The sequence below is a fragment of the Somniosus microcephalus genome, chromosome 21, assembly GCF_052327205.1.
Source record: "Somniosus microcephalus isolate GS21.2 chromosome 21, FLI_Smic_1.0, whole genome shotgun sequence".
Lineage (NCBI taxonomy): Eukaryota > Metazoa > Chordata > Chondrichthyes > Squaliformes > Somniosidae > Somniosus > Somniosus microcephalus.
Window position 1 is genome coordinate 68,149,955 of NC_141007.1, and position 25,091 is coordinate 68,175,045.

At 46.1% G+C, this 25,091-nt stretch overlaps 1 protein-coding gene across 1 annotated transcript in view; it reads left to right on the forward strand.

Moving 5' to 3' along the window:
* Positions 1-3,615: 3,615 nt before the first annotated feature.
* The window catches only part of gnav1 (guanine nucleotide binding protein (G protein) alpha v1), a 147,008-nt gene continuing 125,532 nt past the window's right edge, over positions 3,616-25,091 (forward strand). The window contains exons 1-2 of the mRNA XM_085963850.1: positions 3,616-4,080; positions 6,613-6,704. Of these exons, the coding sequence (XP_085819976.1) occupies positions 3,951-4,080; positions 6,613-6,704 (222 nt within the window). The 5' untranslated portion in view covers positions 3,616-3,950. The remainder of the gene's footprint in view (positions 4,081-6,612; positions 6,705-25,091) is intronic.

Genomic DNA, 25,091 nt, shown 5'->3' on the forward strand with positions numbered 1-25,091 from the left:
TGCAATCCAATAAAGAAAAGCAAATATTTGTTACCCTGGTAGAAAAGTTCAAGCATAGCTGTCATTCAATGTTCCGTGACACCATTTGAATAATTTGCACACTACACAGATGGCGAGGAAACAAAAATATCAGCTTTTCTTTGTGTGGAGAGCATTTACCAATTCCTACCTAGAACAAGACAATGAAATATTGTATATGCACCATTTTACGATATTGATTAGGTTCTTTAAGTACATTTATACCTCCACTTTGCATCAGTATAGGTGTGCAGTAATGTAAAAGTGCCAGTACAACTCACATGAGTGATCCAATTTCAGAGTATGGTAAAGCGAGAGATATGAGATAACCATTGGATGCACTAGACTACTTGGAACTTTTATCAACTTATTCAATCTTTTTAATATTCTGCGAAATCTTCAACATTGTAATTAGCTACTTAGAAAGTAAATCTTAGACCCGTACAGAGCTCCTTGTTGCTAAATTTAGTATGGGGTGCAGCTGCCGGTATAACGGGTCCACCAAATGCACATTAGATTCTGATACCAATCCCATACTTATAACTGCAGTATTACTGTAGCAATTGGATTCCTACACGTGTTTTTATAGGGTGAGAATAGAACATAATGGCCCAAAATGTGTGGTTATAATGATGGCAAAACTGCCGGCACTCCCCGCCATTACTGTGTAAAACTGACAGCAACTTCTGGCGCCCACACGTGCAGTTAAATGTGGAAATCTGGAAGTTGCTGTCGGTGATACCCTGCTCCTCCACGGTGCGCAGTTGCGGCCTTCGCAGATGCAATCAACACTGAATCAGTGATTTGGCGTGAACTTCAACTTTTTACACACTATTCTTGCTGTAAAAACCAGTGAAAATTACAAACCTTGCTGAATGAGATGTAACTGAGTTTTTAACTGTACTAAATCATAATTACTGTTGAACTACCTCCCTGGCCCTGAAAAACTAATTTTACAAATGTGGAGTATCATTTCCTTAATAACATTTAAAAATTCCATGATTTAAAAAAATTTAGTTTGCTATTTCAAGCTTCTATCCAAAATCCCATGTTTATGTCGACCTTTATTTTGCTTTCTGTAAAATGATTAAAAAGTGAATTACAATCTGCTTTTTACTTCCTGGTTTGCTGACTTCACTGTTGCTGGATGCCTCAGATCCCCTATAGATGGCGCCAGATTCAAAGTCACATCGGAATAGAGAAAATCAATGCTCTAGAACCTGCTAAATCTTTGTGGGCAGCTTTTTTTGAGCTCGCTGCTGATTGTAAAATCCGGGCCAATGATCAGGTTGTGATGTGGGGGAATCAGCTGATAAGTAGAAAAAATGTGACCATGTTCACATCGGAGAAGATTTACTCCTTAAATATCTTTTCTGGATATGCAGGTGACACAGTGTATAACGCATACTATATAACGCAAAGCATGCAGTTAGGGGTGAAAATTGAATCCAGCCAAGTACACCAATAAGAATATTTTCTGTCATCTGTAATATAGAAACATAGAAGATAGGAGCAGGAGTAGGCCATTTGGCCCCTCGAGCCTGTTCCGCCATTTAATGAGATCATAGCTGATCATCCAAATTCAGTACCCTGTCCCTGCCTTCTCCCCATATCCCTTGATCCTTTTAGCCTTAAGAAATATATCTAACTCCCTTTTGAATATATTTAATGAATTGGCCTCAACTGCCTTCTGTGGTAGAGAATGCCACAGGTTCACCACTCTCTGGGTGAAAAAATTCCTCCTCATCTCTGTCCTAAATGGCTTACCCCTTATCTTTAGACTGTGATCCCTGGTTCTGGACTCCCCCGCCATTGGGAACATCCTTCCTGCGTCTAGTCCTGTTAGAATTTTATAAGTTTCAATGAGATCCCCTCTCAGTCTTCTAAACTCCAGCGAGTATAAGCCCAATCAACCCAATCTCTCCTCATACGTCATTCCTGCCATCCCAGGTATCAGTCTGGTGAATCTTCGCTGCACTCCCTCCATGGCAAGAACATCCTTCCTCAGATAAGGCGACCAAAACTGCACACAATACTCAAGGTGTGGTCTCACCAAGGCCCTGTACAACTGCAGCAAGACATCCTTATTCCTGTACTCGAATCCTCTCGCTACGAAGGCCAACATATCATTTGCCTTCTTAACCGCCTGCTGCACCTGCATGCTTACCTTCAGCGACTGGTGCACAAGGACACCCAGGTCTCGTTGCACTTCCCCTTCGCCCAATCTATTGCTGTTCAGATAATCTCCCAAACACATTTTTCAGAAATAGAGCAGAATAATGGGAATTCATGATAAATTGCAATGAATCGTGTTTGTTTATTTTTATTTTGTTATATTCCATGTAAAGCTAAGTCTCGAGCACCATTTCCACAAGAAGCACAAATGCACCGGTAATGGAATGAAGAGAGAGCGGGACTAAACGTGTCTTCCTGGCCGTGAAGAACATATTAATAGGAGATTTATAACCAGTGTTTAGTATATGATGTGATCTCTGCAGCCAGTCCACTGGCACTATTGACATGGCCTTCAGCCAACATGACCGTGAAGTGATTAGCCCACGATTCTCACGCTCTTGCCAGTTACTGTGTTTAATAAAAACAGAAAATGCTGGAAACACTCAGCAGGTCAGGCAGCATCTGTGGAGAGAGAAACAGAGTTAACATTTCAGGTTAGGTCACGGACCTGAAGCGTTAACTCAGGTTTCAGATTTCCAGCATCCGCAGTATTTTGCTTTTGTACTGCATTTAGATACCTGGGTTCTATACCAGTTGAAATTTGCAACCTTATGATTACAGCATAGATTTTCAAACTGGGGTCATAACATAAGAAATGGGCCATACGGCCCCTTCGAGCCTGCTCCGCCATTCAATAAGATCATGGCTGATCTTCGACCTCAACTCCACTTTCCCGCCAGATCCCCATATCCCTTGATTCCCCTAGATCTATTGATCTCAGCTGGTCCCTGGTACAGTGTCTGTGAGGGGGGTCTGTGAGATTATCAGATTTCTGCATCTGTTGACTTACTATGGTGATGTTTCTGTACGCTAATACAGTACATTATCTGGGGCAGCTGATAGTCTTTTGGAAGATTTGGTGGGGAGGGAGGGTTCCCTAGTACGATAGCAAAATACTGCAGATGTTGGAAATCCAAAATAACAACAGAAAATGCTGGAAAAATTCAGCAGGTCAGGCAACATCCGTGGAGAGAAATTTGAGTTGACGTTTCGGGTAGAACCCTTCTTCAAAACTGGAAAGGAAATCTGCGATCTGACAAAAGAAGTAAAAGAAACAAAAGCAGAGAAAGAGACAATACTAGGAGTGTGTCAATATTTCCAAACCCCACCCTGCAACAGTTTGGAAACCAATGACTTGAACCCCGTGCCAGGGCAAAGAAAGGGGCTAGTGACCAATTTTAATACTCTTTTAAAAGTTCTGCCTTCCAAAACACACTGCAGGTGCCCCTTTTAGTTGTACAACATTGATATTCTGACAGGTATATAAATTATATGTATTAGTCACGCTTGAATCAAATTCCCCATTCCCAAAGGAAAAACGGTGCAAAAATGACGAATATTAACTATTCACTAGGTGTCCCAAAGTGAGAAGTTGCCTTATTTAACAAGCAGACGTCATTTCCTCTGAAATTTGCCAGGGATTTTTTTCCCCCTAGTGTAACTATAGCGCCGGTGCTTTAAACTCTTTTGCAGAAAACTGGGGAAAAAAAGTTTGGTGTGACACTAAGCAACCCGGGGACACGTGCAAGTCAGGGGAGCGAGGGAGAGACACTGACTCGGGGAGGGGGAGTGAGGGTGATGAGGTGGGGAGAAGCGAGCTACCTCGGGTTGGCTTTCCCTTCATTCTGATTGACCCCACACTACCCTGCCTTGTCCGCCTCGCTCCGCTTCCACTTGGGAAGAAATGGTCGGCGGAGATGGGACTGTGCCTGGGATCCGAGAGCAACGCCGAGGAACGGCAGGCGCGGCTCCGCAGCGAGAAGATTGACCGTGCCCTCTACGAATATGCCAAGCAGGAGCTGAACGTGGTGAAGATCCTGCTGCTAGGTCAGTGGAAAGATTGTTGGTTGCAGTCGGTAGGTGGAACTGCGGTTGACAGAAATGATGCACCTGAGCCTTTTACCCGGCTGTTTTTAGTTGAAAATTAAGTAAAAGTTGACACTTTGGCTTTTCTGGGCAACTTAGTCCTACTTGGATTTGGCAAAAAAAAAACTTGTCGAGTTTTTTTTTAACATTCCCCCCGCCCCCCCCCCAAAAAAAATGCATTTTGGAAGTCCTGTTGACACCACGCTGGTCACACGTACGGATTCTGCCTGAAATTATTTTATATGTTGCCTCCAGTGTTGTGTATGTATGGGGGGCAAGATGCGAACTATTTTCGCAATAACCGGGACTGAGCTCCCGTTGAGTCAGTTACCGGTCGGTGCTTGCTTTGAGGATGTTGCCACTACTTTTATACGCGGTCGATTCAAAGGGGGAATCCTGCTGTTATTGCAGGGAGGAAGGTATCAATCGTCGTGTTGTAATAGACCTTTTGTAGTGTAACTATTGAGGCGTGTTTATTTTAACGTTTGGCAAATATATTTTAAAAAAAAGTTGTTAAACTTTTTTTTGAAGAAGACCCAGTTTCTCCAAGTCATGTAAACTTTTTTTTTTCTGGGGTGGGGGGGTGGTAGGGTCGGTCAGTCTCTGCTTTATATAACTGACTGTTGTTTTATTATTGAATGGAATAACAAAATGAGGCATTAAAAGTGAATAATGGGAAGCATTGTGCACAGTCAATAAATATTCAACAAACCGCACCGATGTAAAAAGCATGACTGTTGGCACCATCTAGGATTAAATGACAAACTTGAGTCATGCTCTTCCCACTTAAAAGAAATTACACTTCATTTCAAATGAGCTCTTTTAATTCAGCGAGCTGGCCATGATAGCAAACTAAATAGTCATTAAGGATTAAATTCAATGTGTTGAAAATGACCAAAAATACAAACTGTTTCGGGGGGGGAGAAAAAATGGCTTTATGTCTAGTTAGTTCCATTTCAGATATCCTAATTTGCTTAGAATAGATTTACCGCCCAAAGGCAAATGACTCCTAGATGATATCAGATGTAAACCAATGATGTTGAAAAAGTACCTAACTACCTGAAGTAAGTGGTAGGATTAAGTGGCCTTTTACTTGAAACTCCATTCTCTTTATTTTTCTTGTATTGGAACTCTGTCCTCCGAATGCTGAAGTTCACAGCCAAGGTTTCTCCTAATCTTATCTCCTAAGCATGTTCCACAGGTATCTGCCACCTTACGGGTCCCACTCGAGTGATTATTTATCCTGTGTGAGCCAGCAAGGTAAGCGTCAGCAGGGTTATTGTTCATTGGCCATCCAACAAAACAGAGCCCATCATGTCTGCACACTCAGTGAACACTGGGTTTCAATTGTGATGCAATATCAACTTTTTTTTTAATTCCCCATCACCATCCTGGCTGAGATCAGTCAACTCGGCTCATCCAGAAATCAAAACTTGGGATTCGCTTGCCTGATGGCTCTGTGATCTGGCCGAGTTGCTCAGTCATTAAGGATCATCAAAGTCCCAGGTTTGATCCCCGTTCTGTGCTGAGTCAGGTGATCTCAGTTGAGGCCTTGGTTGATCCGCTTGGGTTTGGGAAAATCGGTCAAATTGGAGAGTTTCCTGCTCTTGATTACTAGCCAGTGACCCAAATGGAAAATGTGTAATGTCACGTGAGGAAACAACCAGCCTCAGTTGCAAAGTCTTTCTACGGTCAAATAGTCAGTGGTTAGGCTCATACCTGAAGAATGGGCACCTTGGATGAGGTAGTGGAAGGTTTCCAGCGCAGCTGGAACTTTACATCGAATGTACAGCACAGAAACAGGCCATTCAGCCCAACTGCTCCACACCAGCCTCCTCCCACCCTGCTTCATCTAACCCCATCAGCATATCCTTCTATTCCTTTCTCCCTCATCTGCTTATCTAGCTTCCCCTTGAATGCATCCATGCTGTTCACCTCAACCACTCCCTGTGGGAGTGAGTTCCACCATCTAACTGCCCTCTGGGTAAAGAAGTTTCTCCTGAATTCCCTATTGGATTTATTAGTGACTATCCTATATTTATGACCCCTAGTTTTGGACTCCCCCACAAGTGGAAACATCTTCTCTACATCTTTACCCATCAGGGAGTTGGCACCGTTGGGGAGAAGCACACCGGAGAATCGGGTGCTGGTGGGGGGGATATGGGTGAATGACCAATGGTGTGTAGAATACTGTTAAGGTAAGTATTGTAGTTTACATTTGGAATACTGTGGTGAATCTTCCAGTAGATTTTATACATTTTGAAACCGTCAAGACCTTGAAAGTAAAAGTTAATGTGAGTTGTGGGATCCTTCCTAATTGAGCCAAAAACTTTTAGATTTTAGGCACTAAGGGAAGCAACGGATTTGGCGTTAGGGCGGGGTAAGTGGAGTTGAGGTTGAAGATCAGCCAAGATCTTACTGAATGGTGGAGCAGGCTCGAGGGGCCGTAATTCCTGCCCCTATTTCTTATGTTCTTGTGTTCTTGTGTTCCAGGTGCAGCAGAAAGCGGGAAAAGCACGCTGGTAAAACAAATGAAGATTATTCACAGTCACGGATTCACCGAAGAAGAACTTACAAGTTTCAAGGTAACACTGAAAAAATATAAAGGTTGAACAAATGAGCAGTTTGCAAATACCTGCAAGATTAAAGGGGTTCCCTCTCTCTACAGTATTTTGTTTATTTTATTCCCCCTACCCTTCGGAGTGTTCCTTTTAAGAGCCAACTCGCTTAACTGTAACACCTGGCTGGGTTATCACTCTTGCGTATTAGTCACTCTTTTTATAGTTAGTTTTTCTGGTTAAAATACTAAAAGCCACTCCTTTTATAATCAGAGAGCATTAAAAAAAAATCATGTACGGAGGGGAGACTTGTACATTCGGCTTTACGGTAATCATTAGTTCTACAATTCACAAGATCACAACTAGATATGGATGCAGAAAGCTATTTGACAGCTGGTTACTGTGAATGAAATGGGATGTTTTTGGAGGACAAGTGTGTTGAAGTCCTTTCTGCCCTTCGAAGGATGTGTGCTGTCAAGCTTATGTACCAGTAATATTGCTGTTTGTTTTGGCTACAAGTTCCCAGTGTTTCTCTCTGTTTCCAAATAAAAGGGTGGAGGCTGCCCCATGGGACAGACCAAGGGTGAAGCCTTGATTTATTGCATTGCAGAAAAAAATGCGAGCTCTCTCGTGCATGTTATTTACACTAGGGGAGGAGAACGAGGGTGTGGCTCTTCACCTGTATCCTAAAGGGGACACTTAATAGTTTTGGTGATTTATCAACGTCCGTTCTCCAAAACCTATTTTAACGTCTTCGATGCCTTAATAGTCTTTAAAACATGGGCATCCCTTGTGTAAGTGTCTTGTATCTGAGATCGTACGCATTTTTTTGTTGTTGAATTCAACATGCTGTAATTTAAAAAAAACTGTAGTGGGAGTGGCAGATGTCCATGTAAAGCGGGGAACTGCATGGGTGAATTGTCCCCCCATTTCTTTGGCTTGCTGCGTCACCTCCTCGGAAGCCGTTCCCAGTGACGTTCTTTAGAATCTGTTTGCGGCTGCTGTCACCTTATTGGGGTCTTCGGTCTGTGGCAAATGGCTCTGCTGTTTCCACTCATTGTAACTTGTGCTCCCCTCACCCACCCACTTACTCTATGCCCCTCTCTGAGGGAGAAAACTTAGACCATAAATTATGTTTAATTTATTATTTTGGTGAGAGCGTCACACATTTGCTGCTTTTTTTTTTTTACACACACTTGTTCTTCCCTGCCCCCTCCCCCAAGTGAGTCCTTGTGTCGGCCGTATTGCTGCCCTGCTGTAAAAGCTATATATTAAACTCAGTCAGGTGGGGATTCAGTGTAAACTTTGGGACTGGAGGAGATATTGCCTGAAGGCCAGAAATTAGGTACAAGTTAGAGGAGTTAAAGTCAGGGTGATTGAGGTGCTGAGGGAGATGCCCCAGGGACTGGAAGTTACGTAGGATTACATGGAATGTACAGCACAGAAACAGGCCACTTGGCCCAACTGGTCCGTGCTGGTATTTATGCTCCACGCGAGCCTCCTCCCACCCTACTTCATCTAATTCTATCAGCATAATCCTCCGGACCACTCCCACTCTGACCGCTCTGTCCTCGGCCTCCTACACTGTTCCAATGAAGCTCAATGTAAACTCGAGGAACAGCACCTCATCTTTCAATTAGGCACTTTGCAGCCTTCCGGACTCGACATTGAGTTCAGCAATTTCCGATCATAACCTTTGCCCCTATTTTTTCAGATAGCAGCTGTTGCTGATGATCCTGCTGTTGCTGATGATTCTGCTGTTGCTGATGATTCTGCTATTCCCATTTACACCTCCCCTCGACCATCTCTTGTTTCTTTACTTGTCCCATTACCATTTCCTTTCACCTTATACCATCCCTTTTGTCACTTAATCTCTCCTGTCTTGCACTAGCACAGACCTGGTCTTTCGTTCATTCTTCCCCTGCCTCTGTACTTGCTTACAACCTGTTACATCTCTAACCTTTTCCAGTTCTGACGAAAGGTCATCGACCTGAAACGTTAACTCTGTTTCTCGCTCCACAGATGCTGCCTGATCTGCTGAGTGTTTCCAGCATTTTGTTTTTTCAGATTTCCAGCATCTGCAATATTTTGCTTTTCTATCGGCATATCCTTCCATTCCTTTCTCCCTCATGTGCTTATCTCGCTTCCCCAATGCCTTTGCCCATCGACACGAACACACACAATTTAAATCATGAGAGCCCTACTTGGATTCAGAAACACAATGCAAATTGTTCACAGTTGCAGACGATACCAAACTAATTGGGGCAGTTGATTCTGAGGAGGCAGCTCAGGAATTACAACACAATTTGGGCAAAATATGTAAGTGGGCCGAGCGATGCGGATGATACTTATTGCTGATAAATGTAAAGTACTAGAGACAGAAAGGGAAATGCACAGATTCCATGGAAGGTGTCAAAGTAGTTACGGTGGAAATTGAGGCACCGAGGAGCCCGAGCAGAGATGAAGCTCAACATGTCTTTACGTGACAAATGGTGTTCCCTGTGGATCTGTACTGGGGCCTCAGCTTTTCACCATATGGAGTGGAGCTAATTTACAGAACAAACGGGAAACTGTTCAACCTCCGTCACCTCCAGTCCAGATCCAAGGTCGTCCCATCCTCTGTCATTGAATTACATTATGCAGACGACGCTTGCGTCTGCGCTCACTCGGAGGTCGAACTCCAAACCATCGTCAACACCTTCACTGAAGCGTACGAGAGCATAGGCCTTACACTAAATATCCATAAGGCAAAGGTCCTCTACCAACCTGCCCCCGCCACACAGTACTGCCCCCCCCCCCGATTATCAAAATCCACGACAAGGCCATGGACAACGTGGACCACTTTCCATACCTCGGGAGCCTACTGTCAACAAGGGCAGATGTCGACGACGAAGTCCAACACTGCCTTCAGTGTGCCAGTGCAGCCTTCGGTCACCTGAGGAAGAGAGTGTTTGAAGACCAGGACCTCAAACCCGGCACTAAGCTCATGGTCTACAGAGCAGCAGTGATACCCACCCTGCTGTATGCCTCAGAGACATGGACCATGTACAGCAGGCACCTCAAAGCACTGGAGAGGTACCACCAACGCTGCCTCCGCAAGATCCTGCAAATCCATTGGCAGGATAGGTGCACCAATGTCAGTGTTCTCATGCAAGCCAACATCCCCAGCATCAAAGCTTTGACCCAAAATGAGCGCTCTACTCGGAGCTCCGACATGGCAAGAGAGCCCCAGGTGGGCAGAGGAAACGCTTCAAGGACTCCCTCAAAGCCTCCTTGAAAAAGTGCAACATCGCCACTGACACCTGGGAATCCCTGGTCCAAGACCGCACAAAGTGGAGGAGAAGCATCCGGGAAGGCAACGAACACCTCGAGTCTCTTCGGGAGCAAGCGGAAGCCAAGCGCAGGCAGCGCAAGGAGCGCATGTCAACCCAAGCACCCCACCCACCATCTGCCCCACCTGTGACAGAGACTGTAGGTTCCGCATTGGACTCATCAGTCACCTGAACTCATTTTTAATGTGGAAGCAAGTCATCCTCGGTTCCGAGGGACTGCCTAAGAAGAAGTAAGAAGATATCGATGACTTGGATGCAGGAATAGAGAGTTGGGTATCCAAGTTTGCAAATGACACCTCGTTAGGAGGCACAGTAAGTTACGAAGGGACGTGGGCAAAACTACGGCAGATGGAGCTCGGCGTGAGGAATTGTGAGGTCATCCACTTTGGATCTGAGGAAGACAAATGGGAATATTTTTGTAATGCTAAGAGACTAGGAGCTGTGCAGGGGCAACGCCATTTGAGTGTCCGTACACACACGTCGGTAGAAGCCAATGCACAGGTACAAAAAGTAATCAAAAAGGCTAATGGAATGTTGGCCTATATCTCATGGTGGCTAGAATACGGAAGTGGGGAAATGATGCTTCAGTTGTACAGGATCCCGGTCCGACCCCAGCTGGAGTACTGAGTTCAGTTTTGAGCACCGACCCTCGGGGCGATATATTGGCCTTGGAGGGGGTGAAGCACAGATTCACCAGAACGATACCGAGGCTTAAAGAAAGAAAGACTTGCATTTCTATAGCGCCTTTCGCAACCACCGGGCGTCCCAAACGCTTTACAGCCAATGAAGTACTTTTTTTTGGGAGTGTGGTCACTGTTGTAATGTAGGAAACACGGCAGCCAATTTGCGCACAGCAAGCTCCCACAAACAGCAATGTGAAAATGACCAGATAATCTAATTTTTTTTTAGTGATGATGGTTGAGGGATAAATATTGGCCCCAGGAAAGTGTTAAATTATGAGGACAAGTTGCATAAATTTGGTTTGTATTCCCTTGAGTTTAGAAGGACAAGGGGTGATGCAATGAGGTCTTTAAAATTACATAAGAACATAAGAAATGGGAGCAGGAGGAGGCCATTCGGCCTTTCGAGCCTGCTCCGTCATTCAATGAGATCATGGCTGATCTTCTACCTCAACTCCATTCACCGGCCCTATCCCCATATCCCTTGATGCCTTTACTAGTCAGAAATCTATCGACTTCTGTTCTGAATATACCCAATGACTGAGCCTCCACAGCCCTCTGGGATAGAGAAGTCCAAAGATTCACCACCCTCTGTGTGAAGGAATTTCTCCTCATCTCAGTCCTGAATGGCTTATCCTGAGGCTGTGGCCCCTGGTTCTAGACTCCCCAGCCAAGGGAAACATTCTCCCAGCATCCACCCTATCAAGCCCTGTAATAATTTTGTATGCTTCAATGAGATCCCCTCTCATTCTTCTGAATTCAAGAGAATGCAGGCCTAGTTTACTCAATCTCTTCTCATACGACAGTCCCGCCATCCCAGGAATCAGGCTGGTGAACCTTCATTGCACTCCCTCTATGGCAAGTATATCCTCCCTTAGGTAAGGAGACCAAAATTATACGGGTATTAAGGGCTATGCAGCAACGGTGGGTACAGATCAGCCATGAACTAATGGAATGGTGGAACAGGCCCAAGGGGCTGAATGGCCTACTCCAATTCCTATGTTCCTATATCCAGTTATCAACAAATCGGACATAATACTCACGTATACAACCAAAATGGTCGAGTACAAGTCCGAGGAAGCCAGAAGATGTTAACAGGTGTGCGGAACTGTGCTCCTGGAAGGAGTCCACCCTCAAAGGGGAGGATGGAAGAAATTGGGAGGAAAAACAGAAGGTGGTGAAAATCACAAGAGAGGTGCAAAAATCTGAAATATGGGAAGGAGAAGGAAGGTTATAAGATAGATCATTAGAAATTGAAAGGGCGGAATGGAATAAGCCCCTTTTTTTATCCTGTGTTCCTTCATCAGTTAACTGTCTGAGAGGAGCCGTACTGGACGAGGTTCGAACCTGGTTTGTTGGGGATTGATTTGCTTTTCTAGTTTGTAATTGGTTCCTTTCAAGGCCTCGGCGATCCAAATCCCTGACTCTCGGCAGGGATGCACCTACCATTGCGTCACTTGCTATCCTCGACCATTCCTCGGTAAACCAGTAAAAGTCTCATTCGTTACACGCGCTGTTCTCGACGGCCAAGCACTGGGGTGAGACATGTAGAGTGTTTGCAAAAACAATATTGTCAATAGGATTGTGTGTACATGACAAATGCCTGGCTCTGTAAATACCATACAACTATATACCCCCCAAAAATTACTTTCAAAATAAGTTTTAGCAGAATTTTCAATCTTTTGAGATTTAAGAAAAAACAATCTGTTCTGCTTTTCAAATTGCGGAGTTAGAAATTGTGCAGTGAGAATCCTAGCACAGATTACTGTGATGGTGATCTAATGAAGGGTGAATAGAAATACCATATTTATTCACATGCAGTGCTGCGGGTTCAGTAAATCTGCTGTTTGCACTGTTCCATCACAGTGGGACCCACGAGATTGACATGTAATCTATCCGCTACCTATTTTAACATGTATGTGTCTCTCGTGCAATTATCAGTCAGGTTTTTTTTTTAAACTGTTAAAAACAATCTGTAAAGAAAGGTCCCCAACCCACAACAAAAGAATAACTTTCCATTAACTTTTAGGAGTCTATGCTTAAAAGAAAAAACATATGTAAAAAGCCTCTCTGACCTTTTTAATTGACCTGAAGCTCTTGCCAAGACTAATTCGCCTAACCTCCCCTCAGGAAGACTTGGCATGGTCATAAGAACATAAGAAATAGGAGCAGGAATAGGCCACTTGGCCCCTCGAGCCTGCTCCGCCATTCAATAAGATCATGGCTGATCTTGGGCTCAAAGCCACTTCCCTGCCCACTCCCCATAACCCTTCACTCCCTTATCTTGCAAAAATCTGTCTATCTCCACCTTAAATGTATTTAATGACCCAGCCTCCACGGCTCTCTGGGGCAGAGAATTCCACAGATTTATGACCCTCAGAAGAAATTCCTCCTCATCTCAGTTCTAAAAGGGCGACCCTTTATTCTGAAACTATGCCCCCGAGTTCTAGATTTCCCCACGAGGGGAAACATCCTCTCTGCATCTACCTTGTCGAGCCCCCTCAGTATCTTATATGTTTCAATAAGATCACCTCTCATTCTTCTAAATTCCAATGAGAATAGGCCCAACCTGCTCAACCTTTCTTCATAAGTCAACCTGCTCATCTCTGGAATTAACCTAGTGAATCGTCTCTGAACTGCCTCCAATGCAAGTATATCCTTCCTTAAATAAGGAGACCAAAACTGTATGCAGTACTCAAGGTGTGGTCTCACCAATACCCTGTACAGTTGTAGCAGGACTTCCTGCTTTTATACTCCAACCCCCTTGCAATAAAGGCCAACATTCCATTTGCCTTTTTGATTACTTGCTGCACCTGCATGCTAACTTTGTGTTTTATGCACAAGGACCCCCAGGTCCCTCTGAACTGTAGCATTTTGTAATCTCTCTCCATTTAAATAATTTGCTTTTTTATTTTTCCTGCCAAAGTGGATAACCTCGCACTTTCCCACATTATACTCCATCTGCCAAATGTTTGCCCACTCACTTAGCCTGTCGATATCCCTTTGCAGATTCTTTCAGTCCTCTGCACAACTTGCTTTCCCATCCATCGTTGTATCATCCGCAAACTTGGCTACATTACACTCAGTCCCTTCATCCAAGTCATTAATGTAGATTGTAAATAGTTGAGGCCCCAGCACTGATCCCTGCGGCACCACACTAGTTACCGTTTGCCAACTGGAAAATGACCCATTTATCCCGACTCTCTGCTTTCTGTTAGTTAGCCAATTCTCTATCCATGCTAATATATTACCCCCAATTCCATGAGTTCTTATCTTGTGCAGTAACCTTTTATGTGGCACCTTATCGAATGTCTTCTGGAAATCCAAATACACCACATCCACTGGCTCACCCTTCTCCACTCTGCTCGTTACATACTCAAAGAACTCCAGCAAATTTGTTAAACATGATTTCCCTTTCATAGTCTTAAAGGACACTGAGGAACAGAATACTACATTGTGTGTTATATGGAATGTGCTCCTGCCCTTTGAAACCCGTCGACCCTCCAATCTACTGTGAGCAATGCCGCAGGGCACCCACTAGTTTCTTAAAAAGTTCGTGCTTCGCTTTTGTTCTCGATGTGGTGGCTTTTGATGCTGTCCAGCTCCACTCACAGCTTCCTCGCACCAGTGGTCAGTCTGCTTGAGAGGTTGGATAGTGAGTGTTGGACTGTTTCACACAGGCCGGGCATCACAGCCCCCACCCCCTCCACCCAACCTTGTCCTCGGATGGTGCGCTTCCAGCAGGAGTAGAGAGCTGGCCTCAACTGTGGCTCAGTGGGTAGCTGTCTCTGTCTCTCTCTCCTCCAAGTCAGAAGGTGGTGGGTTCGAGCCCCACTCCAGAGTCTTGAGCACATGATCTAGGCTGAAACTCAGTGCAGTACTGAGGGAGTGCTACACTGTCGGAGGTGCCATCTTTCGGATGAAACATTAAACTGAGGCCCCGTCTTCCCTCTCAGGTGGCCGTGAAAGATCCTGTAGCATTATTTCGAAGAAGAACACTAAGAAATAGGAGCAGGAGTCCCCCATTCGAGCCTGCTCCGCCATTCAATGAGATCAGAGGATTTCTCCCTGATGTCCTGGCCAAGATTTATCCCTCAACCAAGATTATCTAGCCATTATCACATTGCTGTTTGTGGGATCTTGCTGTGTGCAAATTGGCTGCCACCTTTCCTACATTCTCCCTCGCTCCCTTTCTTGTTTCTCTCTCTCTTCTTTAGCTCCGCACCTCTATCCTGGAGAGTGTAGAGCTTCTTTGCTGTCCCCTACAGACATTGGCTGTCCTAAGCTGTGTGGCTCAGTACCATCTCACATTAGACCACTGGGCCTAAACTATGTCCTGCCATATGCACCCAAATCGTGACTCGAACAAACATCCCTGAAATGGGTCGAGTTGAAGATCATAAGAAATAAGACCAGGAGTAGGCCATCGTGCCCTTCGAGCCTGCTCCTCCATTCAATAAGATCATGGCTGATCTTCTACCTCAAGTTCATCTTCCCGCACTATCCCCATATCCCTCGATTCCCTTAGTATCCAAAAATCTGTCGATCTCTGTCTTGAATATACTCAACGACTGAGCCTCCACAGCCCTCTGGGGTAGAGAATTCCGAAGATTCACCACCCTCTGAGTGAAGAAATTTCGCCTCATCTCAGTCCTAAATGGCCGACCCCTTATTCTGAGACTGTGACCCCTGGTTCTAGACTCCCCAGCCAGGGGAAACATCCTCCCTGCACCTACCCTGTTAAGCCCTGTAAGAATTTTGTATGTTTCAATGATATCACCTCTCATTCTTCAAAACTCTAGAGAATATAGGCCTCGTCTACTCAATCTCTCCTCATAGGACATTCCCCCCATCCCAGGATCCCCCATCCCAGGAATCAGTCTGGTGAACCTTCATTGCACTCCCTCTATGGCAAGTATATCCTTCCTTAGGTAAGGAGATCAAAACTGTACACAGTACTCCAGGTGTGGTCTCACCAAGGCCCTATATATTTGTAGTAAGATTTTTTTTACTCTTATACTCCAATTCTCTTGTTAAAGGCCAACATACCATTTGCTTGCTGTACCTGCATGTTAACTTTCTGTGATTTGTACAAGGACACCCAGGTCCCTCTGAGCACCATAAATAAAACTGGCAGAAGTTAGCTATGGTGTCAAATGAATGTAGTCTATCGGATGATTTTTTTTTTAATCCCCTCTGACTCCCTTTTTGTACACCAAGCTAGTTTTCCTCTGGCTCTATTCATTCAGTAACGGGAGCACAAATCAGCAAAAAAAACTTTCAATCCCTGGCCTGATGCAGCTGGTGGGTGGTTTATAAATTGTCAATGAGATTGAGTCCATGAATAGGTGTACCTCTGAGCCAAAGGGGCTTCAGTGCTTAACCTGCTGTTTTGCATGTTTCATGTACTTGTGAACTTGTAATGGGAAGTGACTGGCTCATCAATGGTAGAACTCGTTCGCTATCGCTTTCACTGTAGTTACACAGAATTTACAGCGCAAAAAAAAAACGGCCATTCAGCCCAACTGGTCCACGCAGGTGTTTATACGACACACAAGCCTCCTCCCACTCTACTTCATCCAAACCCTATCAGCACATTCTTCTACTCCTTTCTCCCTCATGTACTTACCGAGCTCCCCCTTAAATGCTCAGCCGGTCCCTGTGGTAGCGAGTTGCACATTCTCACCAGTTTCTGGGTAAAGAAGTTTTTCCTGAATTCCCTGCCATTAGCATCAGTTCAGTATTTACTTTGCTGTGACCCAATGGGCTAAGGTGAGGGAAATGTCTTTCCACCGCAGTATGACGAGAGCAGCCTGCATTTGTCTGACATTAATTGCTCTCTCCAGACAGCCTGACCGAGATTCTATGGAAGCATTTTTATCGCCATTTAAAAGGCCTTTTGTGGGGGGGGGGTTCCCCCAAACTTTTTTTCTCGGGAGGGGACAGCAGCAACTCGATCTGCCTGAGAGATTGGACTTTTCCAGTGAGACCAAATACACTTCCGTTTTAGCACCAATGCTAGTATCATTTCTCCGCAATATGGCACTAAGGTGGAGTGGAGTGTAGTGTGAACAGCGAGTGATTTCACTGCTGACCATCTGCAGTCAGGAATTCCTGAGCTGGAGAGGTCCTGAGCCGTGTATTTATCAACTGACGTTCAGGGACTTGAGAGGGCATTGATTTGTGAGGGGGTTAGGGTCGTAAATTGACGGGCTACGCCCACGAGCCTCCAGCAGATTGACTGAACATATAGTTCACAGATAGTTTTCTTAATTTCAATTTTTTTCCCCCCACACAATTTCTTGGTTGCTATCTCTCTCTCTCTCTCTCTCTCTCTCTCTTTTTCCCCCCCCACCCCGGTCTCTCTCCACACTGTTTGGCTAAAGCACGCCAAACTCTTTTACGTGCTGTTCACTTAAGAATGGAGTTATTGCATGTTAAATGCGAGGTGTAATGGAGGACGGACAATCTTGTGCAGGGCTGCATGAGACGGCATGCCCCTTCCCTCTTCACCCAGCGCCCTGTGACACCTGCTGCGGCGTGTTGTGGGGGGGGGGGGGGGCGCACGGGTACCTGCCCACGGGCGTGGCCTGATGCCAACTCGCCAGGATGATTCCCGCTACTCGTGCGCACGAGTGAGAGTGCCCGGCGATGGCTTCCTCCGGCAGTTTGGGGCATTGCAGGTGCAAACTCACCAACCCCCATCCCACCGTGTCCCAGGCCTGTGCGCCCCTGACACTGAGCGTGTGGAGATTCCTGCCACCTTCCCGCCCCCCCCCCACCCCAAACAAATGGCTCCAATTGCCGACAACCTGAAGCAGGCAGGAGCCGGAGCGTGATGGATTATTTATGGAATCGGGGAAACTTGTTCCACAGCATTCCAGGTCCTTTTAACATGCTGACTTCCTTTTGTTTACACTTCTGTCTGGTACAGAGCTGCGTAAATGGAACTATTTCATGAATATTGAACAAACAACAACTTGCGTTTATGCAGCGCTTTTAACATAGTAAAACCTCCCAAGGCGCTTCACAAGAGTGATATCAAATTAATGTTGTCACTGAGCCACATTCAGACAGGTGGAGGTAGGTTTTAAGGAGCGTCTTAAAGGAGAAGAGAGAGAGGTTTAGGGAGGGAGTTCCAGAGCTTAGGGCCCAGGCAGCTAAAGGCACATCCGCCAATTGTGGAGCGATTAAAATCGGGGATGTGCAAGAGGCCAGAATTCGAGGAGCGCAGAGATCTGGGAGGGTTGTCGGCAAAGAAATGCATCACTATAAATGGCTCGTATTCTTAGTAACAGGAAATATTAGGTTAAAGGCTCTCCTGGTGAATGCACTTAACGATGATGGAACTGACTTACACTGACCATGGAGGGTTCGGCTTCAACCCCTCTGTGCCAAGGAGGGTGGTCCATTGTCCTTGGTGCTGATGGGGCAAATCGGCCATGGCTTCCTACCCCCGGGTTCTGTCCCATGCCCCTTGTTGGATGACCATGTTGGTAGATGTTCACAAGAAAGATAATTACAGATGTTCACAAGAAATATAATTACAGATGAGGAAGGCCATTCAGCCCATCTTCATTCATCCGTCCGGAGAGGTCCTAAAGTAGCCCCATTCAGCATCCAACTGTTTTTTCTAAGACGCCAGACTTTACTCCTTCTCTACTGTCCCCTGGGGGTCTGTTCCATACATTGGGTCACTTCGTGTCCGAAGAATTTCCTGATATCAGTCCTAAATATACCTTTTTAGTAGTTTGGGCCTGTATCCGCTTGTCCTGCTCTTGAAATTTAGTATTCTGGATTTCTCTCTTCCTCGTAACTCTGCCCTTTTAATCAGCCTCGTTACTCTTTTCTGCACTGACTCTCGAGCTAGATGTGAGCGAGGAACAGCTCCACGGTCGAATAGCTTTAATTTGTGAAATGGATAGACTGCAAATCCGGACTGATCTTCTTTATAGAATTATTTTTAAAACATTTTCTTGTTTTAAAATTAAGTGATGAGTGTCAGCTTCTCACAATGCCAGCTGTATCAAGGGGAGGAACTCCAGCCCAAAGATTAAAAGGCGCAACTGCAGTTTTTAAACCGCTGTGTAAAGTGTGCAAGAGTTGTTCTCGTGCTGATTTCAGTGTTCTGAAACCCTCCCAACAAAAGTGGCAACATCAAGACTCATTGCACCATCTGCTGCTCTAATGAATTCTTTCTCAAGTACTCCGAACTGGAATTCCTCACCGCCCCCGGCGACCCTTTCCTACTCAGTCTTTTTAAACCCCGAGCTTGGTATTGCCTGATCGCAACTCCCACTTGCTCCAACCCTTGGACCATAGCCTTTACTTGCAGGATTCCTCCAGTGAGACCCAGTCCTGAGCTTGGACCTGGATTAAAAAATTTCCCCTCCTCCACTAAAAGGCTTATCGGCAGCCACCAAAATGCCACAATCTGCAGCTTTGCCTCTGACTGGTTGCATTCCACAGATGACATTCCCAGTACTAATCGGACTGTTCACCACACATCTACTCTCTGCCAGGTAGGAAGCTTCTTCCGATCGTTAATTGGATGTCAGACGTGCCAATTTTTGTACTCTGATCATTGGCTTTTCAGAAAACAAAATATATGATTAATTATCTTGTAAAACCATGCAAGGATGATATCAGAACTGAGAGGTTATAACTATCAGGAAAGACTGAACAGGCTGGGGCTCTTTTCTCTAGAAAAGAGAAGGCTGAGGGGTGACCTGATCGAGGTCTTCAGGATTTTGAAAGGGTTCGATAGGGTAGACGTAGAGAAGATGTTTCCACTTCTAGGTGAGACCAGAACAAGGGACCATAAATATAAGATAGTCACGAATAAATCCAATAGGGAATTCAGGAGAAACTTCTTTACCCAGAGAATGTTAGAATGTGGAACTCGCTACCACAGGGAGTGGTTGAAGCAAATAGCACAGATGCCTTTAAGGGGAAGCTCGATAAACACATGAGAAATAGAACGATATGCTGATAAGGTGCGATGAAGAAGGGTGGGAGGAGGCTCATGTGGAGCATAAACACTGGCACAGACCAGTTGGGCCGAATGGCCTGTTTCTGTGCTGTAAATTCTATGTAATGCTTTCTCCAACAGCTGGGGCAGGTCGCCAGATGCCAGTAGATCAGTTGATAACTTAATGGTGATGGTGCCTCGTCCAGGGAAGTAGGTTTGAAGCTTCCTACGCTGGGCTGAAAACACTGAAATGTTTTTAAGCTTCAGTGACAAATTGTCAGTGTATTTTAGTGCATTTTGCAAAAACTTCATTTTTATTCCGAAAATATTGTCCTGACCAATATTTATCCCTCAATCAACCTCACTAATACAGATTACCTGGTCATTATCTCATTGCTGTTTGTGGGACTTTGCTGTGCACAGATTGACTGCCGTGTTTCATACAACAGTGACAACACTTTTTAAGAAGTACTTCATTGGCTGTGAAGCGCTATGGGACGTCCTGCGCCCACCCACACTCCGACTAGCCAGGTCACCTTGTTCATCCAGCTTTCTTTAGAAGGTGCTGGGGATTAGTTCCCCGGGCACCGTCCTCCCTCCAGTCTCTCTTCCCAAGTAGCGCTGACCCTTGTGTGAGTCTAGATGAAGAGCGCAGACAGGATATTTGAGCGCATAATCTAGGCGGGCACTCTGAGTGCAGTGCTGAGGGAGCGCTGCATTGTCGGAGGTGCCGTCTTTTGGATGAAAAGTTAAACCGAGGCCCCGTCTGCCCTTTTGGGTCGATGTAAAAGTCCTGCTATTCAAAGAAGAGCAGGGGGGTGTTCTCCTTGGTGTCCTGGCCAAATTTATCCCTCAACCAACACCTATAAAAGATGATCTGGTCATTATCACATTGCTGTTTGTGGGACCTTGCTGTGCACAAATTGGCTGATGTGTTTCTATGAAACACTAGAAGATAGGAGCAGGAGTAGGCCATTCGGCCCCCTCGAGTCCGCTCCGCCATTTAACGCGATCATGGCTGATCATCCAAATTCAGTACCCTGTCCCTGCTTTCTCCCCATATCCCTTTAGCCTCAAGAAATATATCCAACTCCTTCTTGAATATATTTAATGAATTGGCCTCAACTGCCCTGTGTGGCAGAGAATTACACAGGTTCACCACTCTCTGGGTGAAGAAATTCTTCCTCATCTCTGTCCTAAATGCCTTACCCCTTATCCTTAGACTGTGACCCCTGGTTCTGGACTCCCCCGCCATCGGGAACATCCTTCCTGCATCTAGTCTGGCTAGTCCTGTTGGAATTTTATAAATTTCAATGAGATCCCCTCTCATTCTTCTAAACTCCAGCGAATATAAGCCCAATCGACCCAATCTCTCCTCATACGTCATCCCTGCCATCCCAGGTATCAGCCTGGTGAATCTTCGCTGCACTCCCTCCATGGCAAGAACATCCTTCCTCAGATAAGGTGACCAAAACTGCACACAATACTCAAGGTGTGGTCTCGCCAAGGCCCTGTACAACTGCAGCAAGACATCCTTTGTACATTACAACAGTAACTACACTTTTTAAGAAGTACTTCTTTGGCTGTAAAGTGCTTTGGGACGTCCTGAGGTCATCAAAGGTGCTATATAAATGCAAGTCTGTCTTTTCTTTGTTCACCAATCCTGTTGCACTTGTACTTTGTGGTGGACGTTGCTGGATATTAACTGGGTGCAAGAACACTGGCAGCCCAGAGTCACCGAAGTCAGTGCAGACCAGAAACCACAACCTGGCTCTTTCTGTTTGTCTCCGTCTTACCCAGCAGGAGTTTGGCAAACTGACGATTGCCTTTTTACCTAATTTTTTTTTTTAAAAGGAACAAAAGGCTTAATTTCTGCAGCTCGCAGCAGGAGTTGAGCCAGATTTCAGGAAGGTTTCTTTGCAAGTCTGCCGGCTCCCTGGGATTATTTGTTGACGGATGTTTAAGAGCAAGAAAAAAAATTATAACACCAAAAAAAAAAAAATTCTTCCGACTGTCGAACTCTCCGTGTTTGAACTTGCCACAGAATGTGCCGTCAGACAAGTTGTACTGTATTGTTTGGTCTGTTTCTTATGCCCGTCGCTGATTGATGAGATGTTGTCCGCCTCCGGAGAAGGGCGTGCTCTGGCACCAGGCAGGGGGCACGCCCCTGGGATTCCCTCAGGTGAAAGTTTGTTGTGTTTATTCCTGATTGAATCATTTTCTGGAGATGTGCAGTCTCCGGTATTCCCCACTGCTCGTCCCCTCTCCTCTCCTGATCTCTTGCTGGGGTGCGGTTTTAAGGACATGAGGATCTCTCCAGTACCCGCGGCCAAGTGGTCATTGATGTAAGAAAACTACTAGGCGCTTGGTCTAAGCGTTAAACAAAGCTTTAATCAACTGTTTTACAACATGGAGGTCTAATTGTGTCCTTCACTAGTTCCTGTTAAGAATGTCCTGCGCAAGCTGGGCCCGTGCCCGAGTATTTATACTCTCCCTGGACAGCGCCACCCGTAGGCCGCTCTATTATTTCATAAGTCTTTCTTTCATGAATGACTGATTCATGTCGGTCATCATTGAGCCACGAGTCCCGACAGTGAGCGTCAGTAGGTCTGTTGCTGCAAAGGCTTTCCAGCCAATCTGTTCCTCGCCCAACATGTATAGAGGGGGGAGGCAGGGGGTCCTTAATGGGTACTAACTAGGAGTGGGAGCTTTGGGTGGACTCCTTTTCCCCCACTCCGCAGCTCCGAGCTCCTGTGGCTAGTTGTGGCTTCCCTCCAGCCGCCCTGGCCTACAGCTGCTAACTCCGTGCCTATCGGACACTGAGGCTGGGGCCGCTGTTGTCTTTACGGCTCGGCACTACGCCAGCAGTGCATTTCCCCAGTGAGTCACGGGGCGAGCTCTCCACGTGATGTGTCGGGGGCGGGGGGGATCGGCGTGAGGCTGGAACTGGAGCTGAGGCGATTGTCATCGGGTGATTCCCACAGGGAGCTCTTGGGATGGTCAGTGTGTGATTCAACTGGCACATTTCGGGAAATCTAGCAGCACCAGGAGGAGGCCAGTCGGCCCGTTGTGCCAGTGCCGGCTCTTTGAAAGAGCTCTCCAATTAGCTCCACTCTCCCTGCTCTTTCCCTCACAGCCCTTAAAAAATGTTCCTGTTTTATGTTTAGCCAATTCCCTTTTGAAAGCTCCGAGTCTAAATCATTTTGAGAGGCAGCTCACGTGACGTGACGTGACCGTACCTCATCAGGTGACGTAAGGGGCACTTTGACTGTTCTGTTCGCCTTTCTCTGAAGTAAGAAGAGAAAATGCTGGAAACACTCAGCAGGCCAGGCAGCATCTGGAGAGACAGAGAGAGAGTTAATGTTTCAGGTCGCTGACCTTGCTCTAAATGTTGACTTTTTTTCTCTGTGATGCTCCCTCATGAAGTGCATGTTGAGGCATACCATAATAATCCAACAGCCTCCTGTCGGCAGCCCTCGTGTTTGCAGCAACGAGCCTCCCTGTCCCATTAGTGCCTCCTGTTAACCGCCATGAGTCACACGCCATTCTCTGGGTGGGGGTTGGGGGCCAGAGGCTTGGAATTCCTGTGGGATTTGATTGAAATCGAGGGTGGATGAGTGTGAATGATCATCCGTTTTTTTTTCTGCTGCGTGTCTGACTTTGGCGTTGAGGCAAATTAAGATTGGCCCTGTCACTGTTCCAAATGTTTTCTACTAGTTCAACAAAACAAAAAAGCTGGTGTGGAAACCCTGGAACTGTCCGGGGCCTAGCTTTGAGCAGCTGCGTACTTTTCTGCCACCACCTCGTGCTGGCTGTACTAGGCCAGATGTTTGAACCCTGATACCCTCACCAACAGGAATTTCTCTACCCGCCGACCCCCCCCCCCCCCAACAATTACTGACCAACCCGCAGAAAATGGCCAAGGGAGAGGCCCTAAATTCAGAATAAGCCCCTCCTTTTTCTCTAGAAAAGAGAAGGTGCCTTGATTGAGTTCTTTAAAATTATGAAGGGGTTGGACAGAGTAGACGTAGAGAAAGTGTTTCTGCTTGTGGGAGAGACCAAAACTAGGGGTCATAAATGTACGATAGTCACAAATAAATCCAATAAGGAATTCAGGAGAAACTTCTTTACCCAGAGAGTCTCCTCTTAGGCATTCCCTCGGAACTGAGGATGACTTGCTTCCACATTAAAAACGAGTTTGCAGGTGACTGATGAGACCAGTGCGGGACCTACAGTCTCTGTCACAGGTGGGGCAGACGGTGGTTGAAGGGGCGGGTGGGTGGGGGTGCTTGGGTTGACGTGCGCTCCTTGCGCTGCCTGCGCTTGGCTTTCTCTTGCTCCCGGCGAAGAGACTCGAGGTGTTCGGCGCCTTCCCGGATGCTTCTCCTCCACTTTGTGCGGTCTTGGGCCAGGGATTCCCAGGTGTTGGTAGGGATATTACACTTTTTCAAGGAGGCTTTGAGGGTGTCCTTGAAGCGTTTCCTCTGCCCACCTGGGACTCTCTTGCCGTGTCGGAGCTCCTGTTTTGGGAGTCTCGTATCGGGCATGCGGACGATGTGACCCGTCCATCGGAGCTGATTGAGCGTGGTCAGAGCTCCCAGAGAGTGGTGAGAATGTGGAACTCGCTCCCACAGGGAGTAGTAGAGGCGAATGGCATAGATACATTTAAGGGGAAGCTAAATAAGTACACGAGAGAGAAAGGAACAGAAGTATATGCTGATAGGGTGAGATGAAGAAGGGTGGGAGGAGGCTCGTGTGGAGCATAAACCGCAGCTTTGACCAGTTTGGCCGAATGGCCTGTTTCTGTGCTGTACACTCAATGTAACCCCTGCTGTGTTGGGAAGGAAAACAGGACGTGCATTTATATAGCGCCTTTCACAACCTCACGATGTCCCAAAGCGCTTTACAGCTAATTAAAAGTACTTTTGAAGTGGAGTCACTGTTGTAATGCGGGAAACGCGGCAGCCAATTTGCGCACAGCAAGCTCTCACAGACAGCAATGTGATAATTAACAGATAATCTGTTTTAGTGATATAGGTTGAGGGATAAATATTGGCCAGGACACCGGGGAGAACTCCCCTGCTCTTCTTCGAAATAGTGCCATGGGATCTTTTACATCCACCTGAAAGGGCAGACGGGGCCTCGGTTTAACGTCTCATCTGAAAGACAGCACCTCCGCCCATCTGCCTAGATTATGTGCTCAAGTCTCTGGAGTGGGGCATAAACCACAAGGCACAAGGCCCCCAAATTATTTATGAAATGTGTCCTCTAATTTCCCTGGCCTGTGTTGAGCTGGCTGATCGCGGGGGTGTGATTCATTGGGGGAGGGATAGTGTCCTAGTCTGGGGAGGGCGGGGCGGGGTGGGTGGAATGCACTGACCCGTACTGCAAAGTGCACGGCTATGGACACTGGGGGAGAACAGCACTGGGT